This window comes from Lipophrys pholis (assembly GCF_963383615.2).
Source record: "Lipophrys pholis genome assembly, chromosome: 4".
NCBI lineage: Eukaryota > Metazoa > Chordata > Actinopteri > Blenniiformes > Blenniidae > Lipophrys > Lipophrys pholis.
In genome coordinates, this window is record NC_137637.1 from 28,369,978 (window position 1) to 28,394,611 (window position 24,634).

A 24,634-nucleotide genomic window follows, 5' to 3' on the forward strand; every position below is an offset into this window, starting at 1 on the left:
TGTCATGGGAAGTGACAGAAGTGTCATGGGCTAAGCTGCCTTGGCTTGAGCCTAATTGTGCATGCCGGCTTTCTAATCCTTAATTCACCATTTAGAAAGAGGTAAGTGTTCGTACATTTGAAAAAAAAAAAAAAAATTGTTTTGCATGTTAAGAAATGTCAATATTAACACATGGGCCATTTTCAAAAGTGCTTTTCTTTTACTTGGACTCTGCCGTGAATGTATCTGGAAAAAATACCAACGGACAAGCTGAGCATCACTCTTATCATCAGCATACAAATGACCCACCGCCATGTTCAATGTCTTTCCGGTATTGAACATTTGTGCAAATAATTTCATTTAAGTACTTGACTTTGAAACTGAGAGGTGTCATCCTGCACCAGTTGCTTGTGATTTTGCTCATGGTGCAACTGTTGACCCTCAACCTCTTCAGTTACTAAACTTGGAATGACGTTTCACCCTAAAAAAAATATGCTCAGAGACGTAATGTAAGAAGACGACGTAAATTATTCACTGAAACGTTCGTGAAGGTCAATAAGTGGCAATTCACTTTTAACTCTGAGCTCATACTTGTGTTTACAATTTTGTTCAAGTATTGACAAAAAGTCATTGCAGCAAATTTCTAATCATTTACATGTTCTGTTTCAGAACGACTCACAGGCCGTATTGAAAACACCACATTGCAATGCTGTAGGAAATATTTATTTACACCAAACCCACACACATTTTCATGGATAACAACAAGAGTGTTATTTTTCAAATGCCAATGTGTAATGACAATGTTATTTGAGAGGGAAATTGCAAATCTACAATAGAGAACATATGAGTTTTACTTAAATATTGACCATACATGTTCAACAAACCCTACATACTTGACTGACATCAAGACACAGTTGCAAATTTCAAGCAATTTCATTTTTAGTGTCAGTAAGTCACTGCTGCGGTATAAATTCATAATGGAAATTTATGCAGTTTAACATGCAAAATAGAGTAAAATTAAATTTGCATCAACGCACTCTAAGATTATATTTTGTCAGTGTTGAACAATGAAAGTAAGTGAAACATGCTGGGCGACTATTACTGGATTCAAACTTGCAGGAATTGCAGCAACACATAGTTTTCAAACTAAAAGAAGGACGTCACCACAAGGCTTGAATAATAATAATACATGGAAATATCGGCCTGTTTCATTTGACTTTGAAAAACACTTTTATTTTAGAATTTCAGAGCAATTCTTCCATCTTCATTCTGTTTATTCTGCAAAGAAAGACATGGGCAGTTATAGGTTTGATGTATTTCATCATCACTGTCATGTCAATGCTTGTGCAAAGCAAATCAAGGAGAAAAAGAAAAAGTCCAACGCTCACCTCTGACTGTGAGTTTAGTTGAACACTCCGCCCTTCCCAGAGAGTTTTCTGCAACAATCTTGTACTCTCCGGTGTCTTTAGGGCCGACGGTCAATATCAGCAGGGAGCAGACTCCACAGGTGTTGGAGATGAAGTAGTTGGTGTTGGTATTCAGACTAATGTTGTTGCGTAGCCATGTCACATGAGGAGTGGGATCGCCTTTTATAGCACAGCTCATGTAGCACTCGTAACCTTGAGGAGCAGTGTGCATTTTCAGTGGGACGAGGAATTTGGGAGGACACTGCAGATCGCAGGCCTTTGACACTGGCATGCTCAAGGTGAACTTTTCTGCAAGACAGAGGACATGCAAATAGCATCAGAATTTAAATCTCGACATACGGTAGTCTGTACGTGACGCGACAAACTGGGAGTATCATTGATTGTATTGTCTAGTTAAAAAAAGAAATACAGTCAAGTAGTGAAGTGATATTTTTCAATATTTGTTGTTTTGTCTGTAAGATTCATGAAGTGTATTTCATTCAATTAGTGTTGTTGTAAGGAAAGTTATTTGTTTACTGTTGGAAAAGCTTTAACGTGATTAGCATTTCATACCTTTTTTGGTAGAAATCAGCCACTTTGCTGATTCGGATGGTTTGGAGGAGCCCATGTCGTTCTTAGCGTAGACTCTGAACTGGTACTCTCGGCCAGGCATTATGTTGCAGGCCGTGAATCTGTTGTTGAAGATCTGATCTGCGATGGTGTGCCATGTTCTCTTGTTGGAATCTCGCTTAGTCACCATGTAGTGCAGCCTGTCGTCACGTTTTTCATCCGGAGAGGCGGTCCATGAAATGGTCACTGTGGCTGGGACGTTCTCATCGAGCTCAACAGGACCCGGTGGCTTTGGCTCATCTAGAATTATGCAAATGAAGGTTTGCCTTTTTTTTCCTATTTGTATATATGATGCATGAAATAGGAGTGAACTATTTGTTGCGGTGTAAATTCAAGATATCATTGAGCTCTCACCTGTAGCTCTAATTTCAACACTGAATGTCTCTTGTCCAACAACGTTCTTGACAATGATGGTGTAGATTCCTGTGTCTGTGCGCTCAGCGGAGGGAATTAGAAGCTGAGATGTCCCCTCTGCATTGCTGATGGTCACTTTTTTTGACACTGGCATGCCATCTTTCAGCCAAGTTACCTCAGGCCAAGGGGAGGCCTAGACGATATATATAGAAATACAATTCATTTAGACTTAGAGGTCAAAGTTACGAGTCATCTTCACCTGTGATCATAATTACCTCAAAGTTAATGGTGAATCTTGCAGAGTTCCCTGCTCTCACCACCATGAAACTCTTGATTTTGGAATCCGTGAATCGGGGCCTCACTGTGTGAACAGCAAAATGAAAGTTGGTCATTGTCATTCATGATACTGGTGGTGAACAAAATGAAAGTATGAAAGAAATACATCTATCACTCCTGGTGTAAACTTTGAATGTGTGTTTGTTGACAGTACAGCCATGACAATGATTTTATTAGCTAGAAAAGTTGATTCTAGTTGAACACATAATCGCAACAATTAAAAAGTGCCTATCAATGTTCTTATCATTGCAGTTTGATAACCGACCACAGAGAGGTGCTATTGGGGCTATATTGTGACGAGTTAAGCGTTGCACTTTATGTGCACCATTGACATTGAACTACAGCTGATTGTGCTTTTGTTTTGTGAAAATTTAACCGACACTGTGTTTGGAAAAGTGTACCACCTCTTTAGGTGTGACATTTCAAAAATGGAGCCTTATCATCTCGTAGAGTTGACGAGATTTCAAGTGAACAACTTCGGACCTCTTAGTGGCAGATTTTGATACAACCTACATGTATTCAGTCAAAATCCCATTAAACTGCACATATAACTCAAATTTGGCTGCAAGTAGACAACACATTATAGAAGAATTGCAATTTAAAATATTGGGTGGGGAGAACTATTTTGCTCAATGACAGCTTTGAGATTTTTTTCTATATTATTGTTTGAAAAATTTTAAGATGAATTTTTTTAATATATCATTCACTGATGACTAAATAGTAAATAGGCATTAGAGACACTTTGTGTTTTTAACGTGGACATTGGAGATCAGTTTGTAGGCTTAAGCATGTAGAAATGATTACAAAGGAAAACAGAAGTAAAAAAAGATAACAAAGATTTAAAAAGAGCACAAATGTGATTGCTGAAAGCTGTTTCATATAAATAACTTATAGATGAGTGTTGTTGTTTTTTTTTTTGTTTTTACCAGGTGGTGGCATAGCAAGGATGTAGTTATCCAGCTCCTGCGGCTTCCCCTCTCCTCCATCATTTGTAGCGACGACTCTCACCCAGTACATTGCCATTGACTTCATGCCTTTTACTGTGTAGAAATTCAGGGTTATTGCATTTGCATTGCAGCGATCCCATTCTGTGTTTTCTGCAGGCCTGATCTCTACAAAATATCCTTTGGCTTCATCTTCAACCCCCTCAATGTCCTTGGGTTTGGTCCAGGACAGGGACAGGGTTGTGTAGGTGGAATCTGTCACTTTCAAGTCGAGGACTTTGCCAGGAGGCTCTGTAACACATGATTCAAAGTCGACAATTATTTTATCACATCAGTGTTTCGTGTCGTCTAAAAACAGCAACACTGTCGTAGCGTGTGTAACGATCCACCCACTTTTAGGATCTCTGGCAAACACGAATTCAGATGGCGTGCTGAATTCACCCGCTCCAGAGTTGTTAATCGCGGACACGCGGAATTCATACTCCATGCCCTCAACTACATCTTTCACAGCAAATCCTTTGGCTGCTTTGGAAAAGAGTATTTAACAAACATTAGTCACCTTTATATTGGCAGCTGTCATAAAATGAACAAAGAGAAAGAGGAGATTAATAATTGATGAACCTCTGATCATTTCTTCTGGTGGGTTGACTTGGCCCCACAGATTGCTGCCTTTCTTGCGTTTCTCAATGTTGTAGCCCAGAATACCGGTTCCTCCAGTATCAGCAGGAGGAGACCAAGAGAGAGTGATGCAGTCTTTGAACGCAGTGACGACCTTTGGAGCAGATGGAGGTCCGGGGTATGCTGTTGGCGGGAGAGATTCAAATTTGACTAAGAGTCTGTAAGTGTAGCTGTGTGTGTGTTTTTCTGAAATAGCTCAGCTTGAATCACTATCATATCAATAACCACTCAAAACCTCAACATGTGTTGAACTCTTTAGGTGAGAAGCTTCTCTGCTTGGCCGATAGCAAGACAACATGTTTCCATAGTAATGTAGATGTGTCACATGTCTTTTTTGTTGTTGTTGTGAGTCAAATTTGGACCATTTTGAGGCCAATCCCCTTAAATGCTGCCTTATATATGTATACGTGAACCTACCTTTTGTACCAGCTTGGATGTCCTCAGTCTCCATAAGCTCGCTGGTGCCCATCTCGGTTTCTACTCTGATGCGATAACAGTATCTCCTACCGTGGTCTACGTCGCTGTCTCTGTATTTATTCTCCGGACCGATCGGTCCCACTTTTTTCCAAGTGTTTCGCCCAACCTGATTTCTTTCAAGAATATAGTTTCCAATCTTGCAGCCGCCACTGTCCTTGGGAGGTCTCCACTTAAACTCGATTACAGAGGAGTTGGCTTCAACAATCTCCAGAGGTCCCAATGGAGGTGTAGGTTTGTCTTTCAGAGAGCAAAATAGGATACAGACTCATTGAGTAAATACACTCATGCAGATTTCAGAATACTCAACGTCTTTGACAGGAAATCCATCTGGTACATACCCAGCACAATCAGCTGGCTTAAGGCTTCAACGGTGCCAAACTCATTTTTCAGTTTCATTTTGATTTCACCGCTGTCTTTACGTTGCAGCTTGGTGAGAAGCAAGCGACTGCTCCCTTCCAAGTGCTCGATCTTGATGTTGGATTCGTCTGAAAGCTCTTCACCCTCAAGGTACCACTGAATTTTGATGGGTTCCCGTCCGATATAGGGCAATTTGAAAGTAGCTTTCTGTCCTTTCTTCACAGTGACGGGAGTTTTGAAAGCTTCCAGTTCCTCAGCATCAAATCGGGGTGGATCTAAATGTGGAACATACAAGAACTTATTTTAGTTACTGTTATGTAATCAAGGTGCGGTCATTATAGTACAATATTCTATTCTCAAAAATGATGGTATTGTCTAATTAATCATGTATATATTATATGCAAGGAGGAACATTTTGTGAAGCAAATGTACCTTCAACAACAATCAACGCCTCGGTCTTCCGCCCATCTGCTTCAAACTTATATTTTCCAGCAAATTCCTCTGTAACTTTGTGGATTTTAAGCTTGTGGATCGTTCCGTCTTTAGAAATAGTTAGACCCTCGGATGTCTGAATCTGTGCAAAGCCCAAAAAAATTACAATAAAGTGACTTAAATGTCATTTGAAAGTTTTTTTTTCAGAGTCGGACCTCGAATAACATACAAATGTATTCAACAGCTACATCTAAACCCTGTCCTTACCTCGTTTCCATCTTTGTACCAGATGCCCACACAGTCTTCACTGCTCACTTTACACTCGAGCTCTGCTGCTTCTCCAGTAATGGCTTTGCAGTCAGAAAGTCCAGCATGAAAATGAACTCCTGGGTCTGAGAACGTATCAGCCAACAAGTTAGTAAATGTGCATGTCCTGCACGTTACTATCCACATTCAACATGCTTATATCCAGTTGATTAATTACACGTAGAACATGTTTTAAAAAAAAATCTTTTCTGCACAAATGATTGTCTACTCACTTGTATTGTCCAAGTGTATCAAAACTTACCATCTCAATTAAAATCTTTCGTCTAGGGTTGTTATTGTTTGGTCATAAGATGTGTGCTTCATTACAGACAAATCTTTTGCAGAAACTGTGTAATCCAAGACTGAACATAATGTAACAAGAAGGCCTTTTTGTGCTTGTTTGAAACTTGCTGAGGACCGTCTTCCTGGTTCATGCGAAGCTTCACCGTCTTGCTCAGGAGTGGTCTTCTTAAACTTCTCAGTCGGTCTCTTGGCACAGCTTATATAAATGTCTTCACAGAGCCATCCGTTTGACTCTGCTGACTTTGCCTCAGAAGAAAGGTGTGCCCCTAAGACATACACTTTCTTACTTAGACCTGAGAGTTCATTGGTTAGTGGAAGAATTTGTCATTTTGACTGTGTGATGCGGTTCCCGGCTTCAGTGAAACAATAACTGGATAATAATGTGGCCATTCTGTGCTGTCGTCTCATATTGTCTTCCAACTTCCTCTGATGTAAGAGTGCATCTGTATGCAAGAGTTTACATTATTTCAAGTACAAGATTGGTTCTGATTGCTTTTTTAAAATCAGTACCTCAATGCACCGACTCATCCTGAAGTAGCAAGTAGCAGGAATGTTAACACAAATGCACACTGAACAAAAACACTTTAAAGCATTTCTCATACAGACACACACACACACACACACACTTAAGCAAACTGTATTTAAGAAAATTTACAAGAGGTAGACCCAAATAATCAGCAAAGTACCTGCTGATATCCAACCTGTAGGTCTAAGAGATACGATGACATGTCTGTTATCGCCAAACAGAAAAAAAAAAAAAAAAAGAAGATTGTTAGGAATTTACTAGGATGATAGCTTCAGAAATTGAATATACTTGTGTGCTCCTCACATGAAATCATCCGTGCATCAGATTGAATCAGCATTTTACTAAAACCACACTCAAGCTTTAATCCACTCCTGTTAAACTCTCTAATCACCCTGAAAGGCCATTTAACCAATCATGGATCAAATGTGGCCTTCTGCTCAGGTGGCAAACACTCTTTCTTGAGATCCTCAAACCACTGACAAACTCATCTGCTCGTCAAATGACTTTGTACAGTGACAGTGCTTCCCATGCAGCAGTTATTGTAGGGCTCGCAATCTTACCACTAACTCTCTCCTCGATCAGCGGGCCTTGCCGTGCACGGCCTGAACGTTTGCCAGCAGCTGCTGGTTTACCACCGTGTGGCTCCTCGCCACTTTCGGGAGATTCCTCACTGCCTGCCGCTGGCCCGCTGCCATTACCACCACTGGCGTCATGTGGTTCTCTGTTTTTTGCTTTTCAGTTTTAGAGGATATCATTGCAATTACCATCAAATCCAGCGTTTCTCATTTGTAGCTCGATATGCCTTACAAATAACATTAATGGAAACAGTAACAATACAAATAAAAATGTCAGCATAGGGCATAAAAAAACAAGGTCAACAGAAAGGGCAAAAATTTGCCTGAACTGTAAATGAATTTCACTTCTGTCAAGAGGAGCTGGGTATAGGAAAAGGTGAGATCTTGCTCAATTGAATCTAGCAGGTGTTGCATTTTACAATAACGTAGATGTTTTATGACTGATTTTACATGAGTCGTAAAAATTCTGGGATGCACCGATACCAGTATCAGGTATCTGGTCTGATGCTGCACGGAGAGAGCACAAGCGGTGTCCACAGTTTGAAAGAGTCTTTAACATTAATGAGACTAACGATGATCCGTCAAAACATCAAGAGAACGGGTGAAAGATAGTTTGTACAACATCAGCAACTCAATTACCAGCGACATTTGAACCAGCAGAGCTAGTTCAGTGTTGCGAGGCTTTAAGTACTTAGAAGGGCACCTGGTATTGGCAATTAGCTATAGTTTAGTACTTGTCCTTTTAAAAAGTGGTATCGGTGCATCCCCAATAAAAATATGTAAGCTTGTAACCTTACCTGTTAAATAAAGATTGATATCAATATGATTAATTATATATTTTCATCTTTATAAATATGAATACTTCTGTTACTCACCTTTTCCATTTACCCTATTTATAACTCACATACAAACACAATATTCACAACAACAAGAAAACACATAAAAGCACAGATATTATGCACATAGCACAAATATAGATAATTATCTATATTTTTGTCAGAGAAAAAAAATTGTTATACTTGCATATAACGCAAATCTGTACTACTCTGTTCCTCAGTCATGGCACAGGAACAAACATTTCAAGAATTGCAAACTCCAAAGTTGAATATTCATTGTTAAAAGCAATTAAATGAAGCCCAAGGTTTTCACATTTTTTTTCTTGATTGAAAACCCTATAGATTGTTAATACAGGTGACACTACTCTAGATGTAACACAACTGCAACAACTCTCTAAATAAAGCAGATTCTGTCATTGCTGTAAGACGTGAACTTACTCGTCAACGGCTCGTTTTTGCCTACTGTGCAAATAGCACACCAAAGCAGTGAAAACACTTTGGTGGTTTAATGCATTCAGCATTATGGGATCTTGTTAATGCAGCTGCATGTAAGTTAGCATGTCCCTTGCAGCTGGGATGCCAAAGTCATTTTCATTCTCAATGACTTTAATATTCATCAACTGTCGGCATGCAGCCTCTGACGTCTCTTACCAACGACAGGTTCTTCATTTGCCTCATTGTTCTTATTGAGACGTTTTCCCTTTTTCCCTGGCTTTGCACCTTGTTGATTTGTGGCTTCCTCATCATCTATATCTCCTATTAGTAATGATAAATACCAGCATTACAGACACTATTAATGGATTAGACAAATCCACAGAACCTAAAGATGACTCTGCTTTGATCGGTTCCTTTACAGAAAGGTTTGAATAAAGATCAGAAATTATGAAGAAAGACAAACAGCAGCACAATAAACAACAAGAGTTTTGTAAATAAAAGGTCAAACCAATAAATAAGTGTCAAAGTATAGAACAAAAGACAGGACTAAGTATTGATAGACAGACATTAAGAATACCAACCATTTTGTTTCGTCTGAGCCGTTTCTTACCTATTACTGTATCTGGAACCAGTGGGCCAGCTCTTACACGCTTCTTGCATTTTCCTTTTTGTCCTCCAGCTCCTCCATCTTCTCCTCCTTCTGATTCATCATAAAACTCATCTCCTTCAAAACCATCTTCAAAACCTTCCCCGCCTCCAGCACCAGCTTGTCCACCAGCTCCACCTCCAACACCAGCTGCACCACCAGCTCCACCTCCAACACCAGCTGCACCACCAGCACCACCTCCAACACCAGCTGCACCACCAGCACCACCAGCACCACCTCCAACACCACCTCCAACACCACCTCCAACGCCACCTCCAACACCAGCACCAGCTGCACCACCAGCACCGCCTCCAAAACCAGCTGCCCCACCAGCACCAGCTGCCCCACCAGCACCAGCTGCCCCACCAGCACCACCTCCAACACCAGCACCACCTCCAACACCACCTCCAACACCAGCTGCACCACCAGCTGCACCTCCTGCTCCTGCTCCTGTCCCAGCTCCCTGTCCACTTCCAGCTCCACCAACACCACCAGCCCCAGTCCCAACACCACTAGCTCCTCCAGCACCTCCAGCAACACCTGCTCCTCCAGCACCTCTAGCGCCTTTTGCCCCAGCAGCTCCAGCAGCACCTGCAGCGCCAGCACCTCCAACACCTCCAGCACCATCTGCCCCACCAGCGGCACCAGCTGCAGCTTTCTTTGCCTGTGCTTCAGCCTGAGCCTGAGCTCTCGCTGCTGCTTTGGCTCCTTCATTTGTCTTTTTAGCTGCGTCTGCCTCCGCTCGGGCGACTGCATCCGCAGCTTCTCTCTCCTCTTGGGCTTTCTTGGCTTGTGCCACTTTTTCTTCCATTTCTTTCTGATATTTTTCTTGCTGTTCCTTCGCTATTTTTATAAGATCTTCATCACTGCCACCTCCGGCCATGGTGGTTTTGCGAACTGCCTTCTTGCCTTTACCGGAAGCATCTCTGTTGGCTGAAAAGATATACAATAACTTTCAGTTATATATATATATATATAACAGGATGTACCACATTTGTACATGCAGGTCAGATATTGGTGAAAAACACGTGTATATACTTTCCTTACCTTCAACTATTAGCCAGGCATTGCAAGATTTGATCCCTGCCACTGCAGCGTAAATACCACCATCCAAAGGCAAACAGTCTCGCACAATCAACTTGTGGATCAGCTTATCTTCAGAAACAATAATTTCATGTTTCTCTGAGTTCGACAGTGGGGCACTTTTGCCATACCATTTGACCTCATTCATCGGCCCAGTTAGGACACATTGAAAGAGGGCGTCCTGTCGCTCTTCGGCCTTCACCTCTTGTATTTTGACAGCAAAATCCACTTCAGGCACTGTAGGGTTTGAAATATGCACAAATGGAAACATTCAATATTTTAAAGTCGAACGAAGCCATCCTGCTTTATTCGAAAAGTTCAAAGTAGTTTTGTAATCAGCCAAAGAAAATATTTACTATTTTACTGAGACCCGATCGAATATTTATCTTGGAGGAAGGACGCACCTTTAAAATCAGTTGAGAACACGTTGACCCCCTCAACATCCACTGAGTAGAGTCCAGCATCATCTCTCCCAAGTTTCTTAATGGTGAAGATGTATTTTTTGCCAACTTGTTTCAAGCTGTGCTTTGGGTCGTTAATCTCTTCTTTGGTGAATGGAACCATTACACCATCCTGCAGAATTCTGAGTCATTAGCATGTTGAAAATACAATGAAAGTAAAACATAAACCAATGCCAGTACAGGATTTGAGCCAGCAATGCCTCACCTTGTACAAGAAGATCTTGCTCATGGGATCCTTAAGGTCCATGTCCAACTCAATTGTTGCACAGTCATCGTCACTGACCTCAATATGCTTTAGTGTACTGATGTGTGAAACAAACTAAGAGATGTAATTGGAAAAAAAAACAACAACCTGTAATGAATAAAAGATGCACAAAACAGAGCAGCAGAGAAATGTTCAATCAGTTAAAGTTACAAAAACCAGAATGCTGCGTACTTCTGCAATCTCATTTTCTCGCTCCCTCTTCATCTCATTGAGTTTCTTCAGCATGCCACGAAAGTCGGTGATATTATATTCAGCACAGATCCGCTCATAGTCCTTCTTTTCTGCACTAAGCAGAATTTCCCAGACCTTTTCCTCTGGCTCCATCTGCTTTTCCTCACGCGTTCCATCTTCGTTGCTGCAGAGTGAGAAACTTGGATCAAGCTTCACATGCCAACGTGCTCTCACTCAAACAATTGCTCACAAAGAATCGCTGAAGAAATTCGTCTCAACAGAATATCATGGGTTCATGCATATAGATAAATCATTGAGTGAGCCATTATTTTACCTACCGTTTTTTGAGTTTCTTTCTGAAGTCTGTTGCATCTGGGAAATCAAAACAAAAACATAAATTCATCACGAGATGAATAGTGATTATTTCACCCTGTCTTATCCTGTCACTGTAAAACAGAATTCACCAAATGTTGGATTGTTCACGCATGTTTGTGGGCTGCCACAGTATGGTGCTCAGGGAGCTGCTGGGGGTGGGGGGGTTCAAGGGTCATGCTCAGGAACCCTCAGTGGTGACCTGAAGGTAGTGATCTGCGATCCCAAGTCTGCCTCTGTAACCCCTAAGTCACCGCTGGCTCTTTTCCTACTGCATTGCAATGCAGCTGCAGGATGCTGCGAGGCGATGTTTATTTTTCACTTAAAAAATCTGTTGGTCTGTGAAGTGTCTGTGCAGATGCACCATGACTGGCAGATTTTTTATTTTTTTTCCCCAAAATAATTCAAATGAATGACTAAAATGTCAAGTTGAGGGTTAGTGATATGGAAATGTATGAGCAAGTGATGTAGCAGAAAGGTTGCGCAGCTTTATCGTTCCAAGTATTGATAGCTTTGATGAATACCATCAACCTCTGCACTTTCTACAAACACACACTATAGAATGTCGAATTTTACTCCTCCTGTTTGACTAGAACACGCATTTTGTGTACTATTTTCCTAAAGACATGCACCCAGTCTGTAACAAACTTTTGCGTTTGACATCTCACCTTCTGTTTGCTTCTTTTGAAGTTCTTTAGCCTTTGAAAATCCAACTGTGGACACACATTGAAACAATGATTTACTCGGTGTTCAACTCGGATGAGTCCACACAGCTATGCCAATTTCTCACAAAGATAAGACTCGTATGTTGAAATTCTTACCTGCAATAACATTCAGCACAACAGTGCAAACAGCCCTTCCATATTCGTTTGAGGCAAAACACTTGTAGGTGTCGGCATCATCCGGAGAAACCTTGGGGAACTAATGGAATGCAAACAGGGTTAATGTCAGATTCATTGTCCTTCATTCCATATAAAGTTTTAGGATTTACCGATGAGTGCCATCGTCTGTACCTTGTAAATGCCTTGTAAAAAAAAAAAAAAAGAAGCTTACCTCAAGGGTATGTTCATGAGACACCTCATCGTACTTTTGCTCGCAAACACTTGGATGAAAAACTATTTCTCCGTTCGCTCTGCCCCAGGTTACAGTTGGTGTTGGAGTGCCAATTACTATCGCTTTAAAGATGGCATTTTTGCCTGTGACAGAAGAAAAGTTACTATTAGTGACAAGTATCGAACATAGTAGCTTGCAGGTCTTATTTATAAATGTATATTTACATATATTTGTTCACGGGCAGACAGTATTACTAAATACTAAATAAAATAAAGTCGTTGAGAGAGTACGATCATGTTTGAGCTTTTCACATCTGACATGCAAGCTTATGCAGTTTTTTGAAGTACTGGTATTCAAAATATTATCCTTTAATAACTGAAATTGATCTATATTGTTCATGTACCAATATTTCAATATATCCTCTCAAAGTGAGATACTTAAAAGACCTGAGTGCATAAACTTGTATAATTTATACCGACTTTCCATACTCTCATTGGTCTCATTGGTGGTTCGTAAGAAATCAAAATTTTCTTCTCTATAGGCAGTATATGTTTTAATTGGTGATATTGAGGCAAATTGTATTTATTTTAACTCTATTAACTTAAATTAATCAAATACATTTTTTACCAATCATTGATTAGATTACAAGATCTTAGGCTTTGATATTGTTGACTTTCTTTACTTATCTTCTTGAATTTAGGTTTTGTGCCCAATTCTGCTGCAATTAATTATATTTATAGATATAGTAATGAACTCCTTTATCTTTTCCATGTATAGCGATCTTCTGGAGGTTATTTTGCACCTTGTACTTCAAACATAAAGCAATCAGTTTCCCCGTCTTCATTGGCAGCTCCTCTTGGTGAGACGGGGGGGGGGGGGGTCAAACTGCCAGCTTGTTACTGAATCTATCACAGTGTAGTTTTTCTTCTAGTGTTTCATCAGTAACTCTCACCTGCACCCATTTATATTTCATTTTGAAGGCGTATTGCACAAGTCAGTCACATTTTTTTCATCGAATCTACATGTTGCTATTTCAGATGCAGGTCGAAGCTTGTCAGGACAAGTTAGCTCAATTAATGTGACGGCCGTCAGTCTGTCACTCAGAGACATGAGGACTTTTACCCTCTTGAATAGTCAGAGCGATGGGTTTGCGGGTGAAATCTGGAGTTGACATTCCCTCTGGAAGTTCCTCCAGAAACTGCGTTATCATGACACCGGGCACTTTGGACTTCTTCTTGATGCCTGATCAAATCAGAACAGATCAACAGTCAGACGAGCTTCATCTCTCCGGGTGACCACATGAAAATGGATATTAACAAAGATGGCAAAGAGTGAGAAAATGTTAGGGCACAACTAACACAAAGCCTATACGGAATCAATTAAAGCAGATGGTAATTTAACCCATTCATGAAGTCTGAGCAGTCGCCTCTGTGAATCAGAGTTGTGTTGTCATTCATTCACAGATAGAAAACCATAAAAACCAAAGCTAAGACTTTAAGATTAAATGCAGATGACGACAGGTCTTAATGACAGACTCGTAAACACCCATCAATGTAACGTAACCGCATTCAAACATACAGATCAATTTATCATTATCTGAACATCACATTAAAATGCCACAGCTTTGAGTACTTGAATTTATCAGAGTTTACGTGTAGCAACTACAACTGTACATTCCCAAGGCCAACCTGCTGAGAGTGGTCTCAAGCAGCTCGGCTGCTGTGAACTAAACCATTTTTCCATCAATGTGGACTGTTTGACCCTGCCACAGTTTGGTTGAACTGGCTTTGCGAGGAAGTTAATTTACATTCCCGCCTGCTCTGCATCTGATGTGTATTGGCTTTGCTTCAGCACCCTAACAGCATTTTTCACATGGAGCGCTCATGGAGTGAGACACAGTCAGAAATATTTACACACTGACTTGTTGTCATTCACGCAACCCTCAAGATTTATTATTATTTTTGTTAGCTATAGATGTTGTAGCCAAGTTCTAGGCTATTTATTAATTTGTTTCTGATGCCAAATTAATTTGTTGGACCTCTTTATGGGCCTGTTGAGTTGATGTGAGTGTTACATCATAACATGCACCTCGAGAGACTGTATTTATTTACAATTCAAGCTCAATTAATACATTCTAGGTTGTTTCCATAAACATCAGTGCTTATGGGGTGAGCAGAAACTTTGAGTTATTGTTAATAGATCGTATAGCCTTCAGCGTCACTGTAGATCCATATGCAGTATAGATATTTTTGTAAAACAATTTTTTTTTTTACTATTTATTTACTAGTAAACATTTGGCAAATCCACTTTATATTTTGGTCATCCCAGTTCTGTCAAAATTTTTGTGTCGCTAGTCGAGGAAAAAAGTAGTGAGAATGAAAACATATATAATTTAAGGGAGGGGAAAAAGAGCATGTCATTAAACTGAACCGCTGTGAGCAGGTCTGCAGGGCTTTGCCTAAACCCTGCAGTGTCCAGCTTCATATTTGTGCATGTCTAAAGGCTTTGCGGGGGTCCCAGAACCCCCAAAGAAGAGTACTGGTATGAACTAACCCACAGCAGTCCCGAGGGGGGCATCACTGACTGCTGATCGCAGGGGTATAGCTGGTCCAGCGATCCCTGGTCTTTAATTATTTTCACGTTGCATGACAGACCTGTAATAGGCAGAATATTAACTATGGAATATGTAGATTAAAATGAACACATGAGCAGGTTGCCCCAACGTTCTGCAGTCTGAAGCACTTGGGGTGTAAATATCTTGCCGCAGGTGTTATTGACAGTCTGCGTATGACTGGAATGGAGCGGAGCGGTGATATTGTTATCCATGTTTTCATTGCCGTTAACAAGCTGAAACGTTCACACCGTGGGATCATTAGGATGATGTTAACATCACGGAAAGCGCAGAGGTATCGATCAGCGTCTGAATGTACAACAGCATTTAGAATGACGTGTTTAAGCCAGCCAGCGTTTGTTTGACGGGTCAGTTGGCAGAAAGTATTTGATGGAAAATCGCTCGCATAAATTTGGAGCAAAAAGAGTCGTTGAGGCTCCGTTTCATTCTTGAGAAAGATCTTATTTGTTGGAGTAAGGCCATGTAATATGTGTTATATATGAGTTGTAGATAGAGTTATAGATCTTAGATCAAAGCTGTCTAAGGCAAGAGATATGCTACTTTCATATTTCTAACTTTTTCTAACTACAGTTTCGTTTTTAACTGCACAAAACCGTATTTCATCACCATACTTTTCCTTCGTGAAGGGCGGTGTTTCCAAGAATAATAATTTTTTCAATATATTTTGCTTGTGCATCACATTTAATGAACTCATTTATTCTAGCTTGGCTTCCTGAGGATGAACTGCTGTCAGAATATGCATTTCCTACAAAGTGAAGATGCAATTTATCAGGAATAACCCCCCCCCCCCCCCCCCCCCCCCCCCCAGTACTCCCAATCCTCCTCTTTATTCAGCCATTCACTTTTGTTCCCTACTCTACTGTGTAATTTATTCTGCACTGAATATAGCTGCAGGAATGCATCACTGATAGGTGTTTGAATGAAACATACGCATTTCTTTTGCACAATTCGCCAGAACGCTACCGACTTGAAACAAACCTAGTTTCGTCTTATTAACACTGACCACCTTGGAAAGTCAATATAAGTACGTTGTGCACTTGAATTCTTTGCCTTTTCTCAGTTTATGGCTCCGTGCTTTCATCTTTTTTTTTTTTTTTTTTTTTTTTTCCAAGCTTTCTGAATTTATGTTTCTTCTCATTCCACGTCTTTTATGTCTTATAAAGCACTTTGAAATGCCTTTCTCTACGACTGATGCTTTTTATAAGTACACTTGGCTTGCCTTGGTGAATAAATAAATGAACAAAAGAGTGAATGAATGATAAAGAGGACACATTCGGAGTGCTGTTAAAAACCTGCTGACTCTCCAGCAGGATGCCATGTTTGTTTTTGTAGCAGAGTGTTTTTATTTCCATCTTTGCAGCTTTAGCCAGCTGCTAGTTTTGGCTGGTGGTACTCCCCGATACGATAACTGGAAACCCCCCCCCCCCCCCTAATCTAGAAGCTATCATGTTTATTAGCGCCCCTGTTTATTTAGAGCCAGTCGTCTGGCAGTATTCCCAGGAAGCAGGTTTTAACGAAGTTTCTCAGTTTGTTTAATTCAGCCAACTCTGAACTCCTCTCCCCCGCCCCGCCTGCTTTTAGCTTTTTCATTTCCTCAATCAAGCTGTCCAAGTCATAGAGCAAAGCTGAGCGCATCATTTTAAATTAAATTGGATATTAGTTTTTTTTTTAACCCAGTGTCTAGTTTTTATGAGTATTACTGATTTTGCCATTTATTTGTCATCTCTCTCTGAGGGAAGAGAGGGAAAATCTTTGCGCTCACATTCAGATATCTCACATCGTGGGTTTGTCCTCGGCTCCGACTGAAATCTCAGCACCATCCATCGTCATAAAGGCGTCTGTCAGGCTGTCGATTACTCACTTTTCATTGAGGCATTCAGCATACTATAATCACTGCTATAAAGTCTGTTAAGCTTTAGACAGAAATGATGCATGTCAGTTTATTTTTTTATTTTATTTTATATACTCCAAGCCTTTAAACCGATGAGAACATTTATGGCAGAAGGCTTTGCGCTTATTTTGCTTATAATTATTGGCATTATTGGTAGTACCAAACAAGATTACAATAATTGCTCTGTAGGTACTGAGTTTTCAAGTGCAAAGGAAGAAAAGTGATTCAAGATGAAATCAAAAACATGAGAATCATCTCCTATTTTTTTTATTTATATTTACTCGCGCATTGGCAGATTGCTCTCATAATAAAAGATTTAAACGCTATTTGTTTTTCAATTTGTCTGCTCCCTTCTGCTCTGCATCCTTGTTTTAGGATGGGAAAGGACATATGCCATTAGCACTCTCTTGGATGTGCTGATTAATCAGTGTATCTTCATGATGTTGACATGAAATAATCAAATACTCATGATTTAGAACCATTTAATTAATATTGTACCCGTAAGGAAATCATAATGCGAGTTTTTAATAAATTAACTGTAATCAGCTTTTCTCAAGCTAGAAGCTTCAAATGCAATTTGTTATTCTTGCTTTTCTCAACTTTCTTTTCATTTTATTTTTTATCGACAGAGACAAACATATCCAGTCTGATAGTGCACAAATTTTCCAATTCCACTAATGATTTTTATTGCATGCAAAGTAGTCATTTATTGTTAATTACTAGTCCCACTTTTATTTATTTTTTTCCAGAAGAAAACGTGTTTCTGATGTTTTAAAGGCTTTGAACTTAATAGTTGTTCAGTGTCTCTATACAACGCCTGCAATTGTCACACCTGTTATTTATGGTTTTGCACTATACCATATTCAATCACTTTCATCAGTCTTCGTTCCAAGTTCAGTTCAAAACTTGTCCCTGCCAACTCTGGTTTCTTTAAAATTCACACCCTCCATGCAAGCACTGAGATTTGCAGCAAAACATAGTTTCCTTGATATCTCGGAGAATTGAGTGCGAGTATATTGTTCCAGTGTCAGTTAGTAATTGTCGCAGGAATACAAGAAATCAAAAGGTATCAAAAGTAAAGGTAAAGTGCCTCTGGATGTCAAGAGCATCATTGGAGCTGATTACCTGCACAACTCGGTGGGAACTTGACAGCACATGGTTCTTTTAGACCTGCTTTGAACTGCCAGGATCACAGAAATTGCAATTTTATATCTGTGACAGTCACATGTGGGCAGACATGAAAAGGTGGAACATAATCTCCAGGGAACCTGACAGGTTAATTTTAAGGGGTGACTCAGTTTTGCACCAATGCTCATGGTGGAAAAATGCATCCTTTAACATCATTTACTGGTGATTTTTTTTACTAGAACCAAATGTGTGCTTTTTACCATTCATCTGTATTAACCTAAGATTAAAGCTTAAATATGATTGAGCTTGGACATCCCTGTGTCTTTAAGGAGACCACTGAGCGATTCTCTCGGATTAGTTGGAGATCCTGTAGAGCAACTTCTCTTTTTGAGACTGAATCATGTAATTATATTGTACAGGGCTAACCGGCGTTTGGATAAATTTAAAATGTGGCATTTTTGTCTCTCGATCACAACCCGAAATACTCACATCACAATCAACTGCAGTGCCCTCGAGCAAACAGCCTGGAGCTAGTATTTGTATGAAGGGTTTTATGGAAAAAATGTCACAATGAAATGCGTCTGTTGTGACACTGAAAGTACTGTCATCCAGACAAGATGACAGCTTTCAAAAGGTGATGAATACCACATCATGCATGCAACTCACCCAACATGGAGTCATGCATTCAAAGAAGGTGAATTGTTGGTGGGATCAATTTCTTTTTCTTTTTTTTTCTTTTCTCTTTTTTTCTTCTTTCGCTCGCATACCTTTGTCGTCTGGGTGAATTCCTTCAGAACCGGCGACTTAACACGCAACATGACAACGGGAGAAGGAACAGGACAGGTAAATTTTTAATCCTGACAAAAGCACCAGGGAAGGTTGGAACTTCGACAGGATTACGGACACATAATCAACACGGAACAAAACAATATACAGTGTATCGCCCAGGGATGGGAAAACACAAACACGGACGCTCCCTGGGCGGAGGACCAGAATATTCACACATTACACAACATAAAACTGTTAGTGAGAGACACCAAAAAATAACACAGTGTGTTAGGAGTGTGGTGTTACAACACCGCATGAATAGCTGTGCTATGCAACAACTGATTAGACTTCAAGCGCGCTTACGCATTTTGTCAATGCAGACATCTCAGGATGATTCCTGCGCAGTGCTTGAGGGGAAATAATGTGTAAACTCTTTAGTAGAATTTGTCGATTTAAAATTATTATTATTATTTTTTTTAAAAAGCCTTCATTTTGTCTTCTCATGAACAAGGACAACCGTTAAATATCAAATCCGTCTTCTGTCATAGCAGCTTCCGGTGTGTGTCTCATTGATCCTCTCATACGATTTCCATTGATCGTCCTTATCATCAGCTCCAGGTGGATGTTGCTCCTCAGATGAGCTCTGGTTCTTCTTCATCCAAGCATCTTGTGTTCTCTGTTCCTCACAGTACTCTTTCGTTTGGTGTTTACAGCTCGTACTCATCTCCTCTTCTGGCATCTGTGATGTTTTTGTTGAGAAACGTCTTCATATCTGCATCCTTTGGAGGAAGACGCTGGAGATTGATGGGCACCAAGCCAGTCAAAGCGAAGCGCTTCTTTCATCAGAAGGACAAATAGACTGGAGACATATCATCTGTTCCACTGTCGGACAGGTCTGAGGAGTTTATTCTTATTCATGAGTATTTTGCTTTGGCTTTCTCATTCTTGCATTTCATGCTTCCACTCCTTAGATGTGTTGCTGAGCTTCATTGTTCCATCTCGAAAACGGCCAGCTCTTGACTTGATCCATTTCTTGGATTGATTTGGTGTTTCACATTTCTCTGGGTTGTTTTTTTATAAATATGGAACACATCATATTTTTCCAGGTGTTTTATTGTCTTGCAGGTAGATTCTTTTCTTGAATGCAATATCACATTTTATAATAACTTTAATTGTATATTGTTGGTCAAATGAAGCTTGTCCATCCTTACGGCTGGGATAAGAGAACAAAAAAAGTTTTAGATCTTAATACAAACCTTTCAACATTGGCACTTACCCTGCTGCCCTGCGGCAGTTTGATCGGTCACCTTTGACTTCTTCCACATCTTGTCTTCGTTCTGAGCTCCGCTGTTTCAGAAGACTCTGCACCAAATAAGATAGAAAACATAAAAATAAATCTTCAGCACATCTTATATTCACAATTCTCATTTAGAGCTTGACACCTCACTGAAGTTCCTTCAAACTGTAGAGAAGGTTCTGCATCTCTAAAGTGCTCACACAGTATTTTTAAAGACACATTACTTTTGCAGTTACTCAAACCAGTCAGTAAGAGGCAGCAGCCAGTGTCATTTCCAGAAAGTGTTGGCTTCAGGATGGGACGGACGCCCAGCTCCAGGATCCTTTTCAGGCTGGTGTTAAAGAAGTAAGAGCCCTACTGGGACCTTTAGAAACAGAGTCGAGAGTGTGTCTTAGCTATGGGACACTGCTTACAATGCCACCGCCAAAGTCCATTTATGTGTAAAGTGAAATGGGGACATGCAACAAAAAACCCCACTATAAATATTCTCTTATGTGTAAAACAATGCTGAAAGCATTATTTAAAATGGGAACTCGGTACCATCCATGGTCTGAGGTGCTTGTACAGTAAGTCATTTCCGTTATCTTGGAGGATTTGCCACATTTCTTCTGTGAGTTTAATTTGTCTCGGTCACTTTTGTCACCGTCATACTCAAAGATGCTGAATCAGATCAGCTCAAACCTCAAACCTTTTAGAGGGAAACAACCTGTTGCATGGATTCTGAATGTTGGGAATATTTCCTTTTCTTTAGATCGGCTCTGTGCTGCAGAATAAATAAAGAGTTTAAAAACTGATAAGTATCTGAAAACTTGAAAGATTAAAAAACTTTGGACAGTTTGTTTTTAACATGAAGCCTAATGTTAATCTCCCAGATTTAAGAGAAAAAAAAACAAAAAACAAAAAACAAAAAAAAAAAAAACCGATGAGCCATGTAAATATCTGCCACCAGTGACATCACTGCTAATTTATACTTATAAAATTTCAAAAGTACCATTTGTTGAATGCATCAGGTTGTTTGATGTCATTTAATCACACTAAATACTGGAATATTCTGATTTCTCTTTTTTCTCATTGCGTACAACTTGCCACTTGCGTAATTTACAGACTCATGTGACACTAGTTTGACCGTTAAAAGGTGTGTGAAAGGTCACATGTACTATTTTCTGTTCTTGTAAAATTTGAGCTAAAGACTTTGGTTAAGTAGTTTTAACCTTCTCATTGGATGGAGCTTTGAAAAAGGTGTGGCTACTTACGGGGGATTAATATTATTATCATGATTACTTTCCAGCTCAATGTAGAATTTCAGAAGATAGTGTGAGGAGGTGAGTACCATCTGAGTGCTGCATGATTTTTTTTCAGCATGATTTTAATACTAATCATTATTAAAGTTTCATACTGGCAAGACAAAGGACCCATTCTAAACTGATGTGATGTAAACATACTGCATCTGTACAGTAAGGTGTGCATGTGAGTGCTCAATTTGCATGATTCTAAAATGACACGATCTATTTTGATAGATCCACTGAAGTCTGCTGCCAGGTTGTCTAACTCCTCCTAACCTTGTGAGCAATGAGATATCTGTAAAAGCTTTCAATCTCGCTATTTATTGAGAGGTTGACACCCCGTAACCTCTGCTAATCTGTGCACCTCAATATATCTAATTTGAGGAAAGCTGATCTTTTAAAACAGTCTTACTTCATTATTCCAGACAGTTTACCCCTCAGTTTTTGAATACTTACAGCCACTGATGTGTTTGACTTGGAAATAAAATCTGCCACCTTGTAAAATAAGTGTTTTATTTTTAGTCGCACACGTACTCCAGCATATGTTCGGATAGATTCTTAGCTCCAGCAGCAATCTTGGCTCGGGGTGCATCTTGAAAATGAGCTACACTTCGCATATGGTAAAAGCTAAACAGCCTGCAAGAGGAGACATGTTGGCAGGAGGCTCGATGCGTTAAAGGAAACCCACTCGTCCTCTTCTCCACAGCACAGTTCTGCTGTTTTACCTCATTACATTCATACTTTAATGCTTTGGCTGGAGCTCGTCTTTGCTTTAATGTACTCTGACTTGTGGGGGAGGGGTTACTGTCAACAACATTGCTGTCAATACAGCCTGAGCATCTGTCGTGGAAATTTTTGCTGGAGGCTGCTGCATTTTAGTGAATACTTCTGCCACCTTAAAAATATCCCAACAGCGCCGTTACATTTAACCAATATGTAGGCTGGCTGGCTGTCCTTGGAGGCACATGCAAGAGTCACCAGAATTAAAATTAGAGACCGGCTATCTGAAATGTTGGACCACTGTAGAAAGAAAACACATCCAGATTTGTTTGTGTTGCACGAGTAGCTGCTTGATATGCTCTACTGTTGATATATATATATATATATATATATATATATATATATGAGTGTTTGTGTGTGTCGCTGCACGAAGAAAAGACAACAAAGCACTGATAAGATACGATGGATGGATGCATGACTTATAGGAAGCCATGTCTTGCCTCACACCTTTGACTACATAAACTCCTCTCATGGCTAAATATACAAGAGTTTTAACGCACGACAAGACAACAGGATTACGTCTAATGTGTCAGTGGTGCGTGACATGTTTCAGTGAGTGTGACACGTACTGCAGATGACTGCACCGCTGACCACATACTCTGGAAATGGCATCTGGGAGCTTCTCAAATGTCCCCCACTGCATTTTTCCACACATCACTGGTTGCAGGCCAGCACAAGAGACGGAAAGAAACGGCTTCGGCTTCGTAAGTCACACAAAAGCCGGCCACCGATGACAAGGCCTTTTGGTGTCAAATGAGCAATAATGGTGTCATCTGAACTTTCCAACGAGTTTCCCCCCTTTTATTCACTTTCTGTAAGAGAGCTGAGAAGGTAAGACGTGTATACGCCATGTAAAACTCGCACGGAATGGAAACTGTATGGAAAGGGTTTCCTTTTGAATGTGTGAATTACACTAAAGACTTTTTACACTTCAAGTATCAGTCAGAAGGGAAATGCAGCTGTGTGCAGGGACTGTGAAAGAGGCCGTATCTCCTCTATCCCTGTGGATCTCTTCACCGTGAGAAGGAATCCTGCTTTCTGCCAAAACTCAGCCCACTGCCTCGCTGCAAGCAGCTCCCCGAATCTCAGGTTACGTATTGATTTGATACCTTGGCCTGAAGTTAGTCATCACCCAACAACGTCACAGCTCTGACCAGGCTGCTGTGATCCAGCTATGCCAGATTTAAAGCTGTGAAATTCAAACTGAGAAGACTGCATGCCTCACGGAAGTGATTTCAGGCAGCAGCGTTAAATCCGCGTCCTCCATGTAACCAAATTCTCCGCTATGTTGAATGTATATCTAAATTAAAAGTATGGTTACCCAGTCAAGTCATATGAGCAGCTGAAACCTGATAGCAAATAAAATTCTATATTTTGTAAGCAGTTTTATTGCTTTTTTAAGTAGAAAAAAAAAAAAATAGAAAATAGAAGCAGGTCCTCATTGCATGATCATGAAGCACTGAAGGCTTTTAACTCCACCTACTTGTGTCAGACTCTGGATTTCCCCCCGATAATGCAGCAGGTGCTGACTCGCACAAAAAAAAAAAAAAAGTCATGTAATCGTTTCCCCAATTGAGCTCAGTCCATTGTTCTCATCCAGCCTTCATTTGGAGGGCCACCTACCTGCTCACAGTCCTCAGTGCTCTCTGCTCTCGTCCCTTTCAGGCAGCAGTCTGGTCACACTGTGCCTTCTCTTAATTTTTTTCAATGTAATAGATCCTTCCAGCAGCGTGCAAGTCTGCGGCTGATGCCTCTTCCACTGCTTGGACCCCGTGACTGCCAAAAGCTGCTTAGGCTTTTTTGTATTTGTAGCAACTCCCAAAGACATTGGATGTTGGGTGGGCGGCGGAGCAGGGGGGCTCTGTGAAGGGTGTGTCAAAGAGCAGGTTGAATACCTCTGAAAGAGCGACGTGAGGACACAAACGAGGATGAAGTTTGTTTACAAGTCTGGTGTCTGAATATGTCTGAGTTTGCAGGTTCAAGAGCCGACCTGGCTCCCATATGCGTTGGAGTGCTGTCAGTATAATGTGATACTTGACTCTGTTTTGATTTCTATAATTTCTGTAATGGATTCTTGTGAAAATAAAGAGAACAAGACTCAAAGGGCTTTTGACTCATTCTGCGTTTATTGCCATGTGTCCTGTGTTTATAAGAAATGTGACATTCAGAATAACCACAAACGACATAATTCACTTCAATCGTACTCTTACATGACACACTACTTCGGTAT

At 40.3% G+C, this 24,634-nt stretch overlaps 1 protein-coding gene across 1 annotated transcript; it reads right to left on the reverse strand.

The window, feature by feature from the left end:
• Window positions 1–685: 685 nt before the first annotated feature.
• igfn1.1 (immunoglobulin like and fibronectin type III domain containing 1, tandem duplicate 1) lies at window positions 686–24,182 on the reverse strand. Its single transcript, XM_080462637.1, has 27 exons — window positions 24,028–24,182; window positions 23,888–23,929; window positions 20,321–20,406; window positions 13,748–13,867; window positions 12,626–12,768; window positions 12,394–12,493; window positions 12,241–12,285; window positions 11,539–11,572; window positions 11,201–11,384; window positions 10,970–11,083; window positions 10,708–10,876; window positions 10,268–10,540; window positions 9,185–10,153; window positions 8,791–8,895; window positions 7,289–7,459; window positions 5,861–5,985; window positions 5,594–5,735; window positions 5,143–5,436; window positions 4,745–5,041; window positions 4,271–4,450; window positions 4,043–4,174; window positions 3,632–3,940; window positions 2,645–2,730; window positions 2,370–2,562; window positions 1,959–2,255; window positions 1,368–1,694; window positions 686–1,257 (listed from the first exon to the last, which is right to left on the reverse strand). Exons 3-27 carry the CDS (start codon window positions 20,367–20,369, stop codon window positions 1,253–1,255), a joined length of 4,863 nt encoding a protein of 1,620 aa, XP_080318763.1. The 5' UTR covers window positions 20,370–20,406; window positions 23,888–23,929; window positions 24,028–24,182; the 3' UTR covers window positions 686–1,252.
• Window positions 24,183–24,634: the final 452 nt, after the last annotated feature.

What these genes read in the sequence shown, in the direction of transcription:
- igfn1.1 (XM_080462637.1), bottom strand. Translation starts at nt 20,369, where the DNA reads ATGTGGAAGAAGTCAAAGGTGACCGATCAAACTGCCGCAGGGCAGCAG. An exon ending in TCAAAAGAAGCAAACAGAAG is followed by an intron (nt 11,573 to 12,240) that starts GTGAGATGTCAA and finishes TTGATTTCCCAG; the next exon opens with ATGCAACAGACTTCAGAAAG. An exon ending in AGAAAGAAACTCAAAAAACG is followed by an intron (nt 11,385 to 11,538) that starts GTAGGTAAAATA and finishes CTCACTCTGCAG; the next exon opens with CAACGAAGATGGAACGCGTG.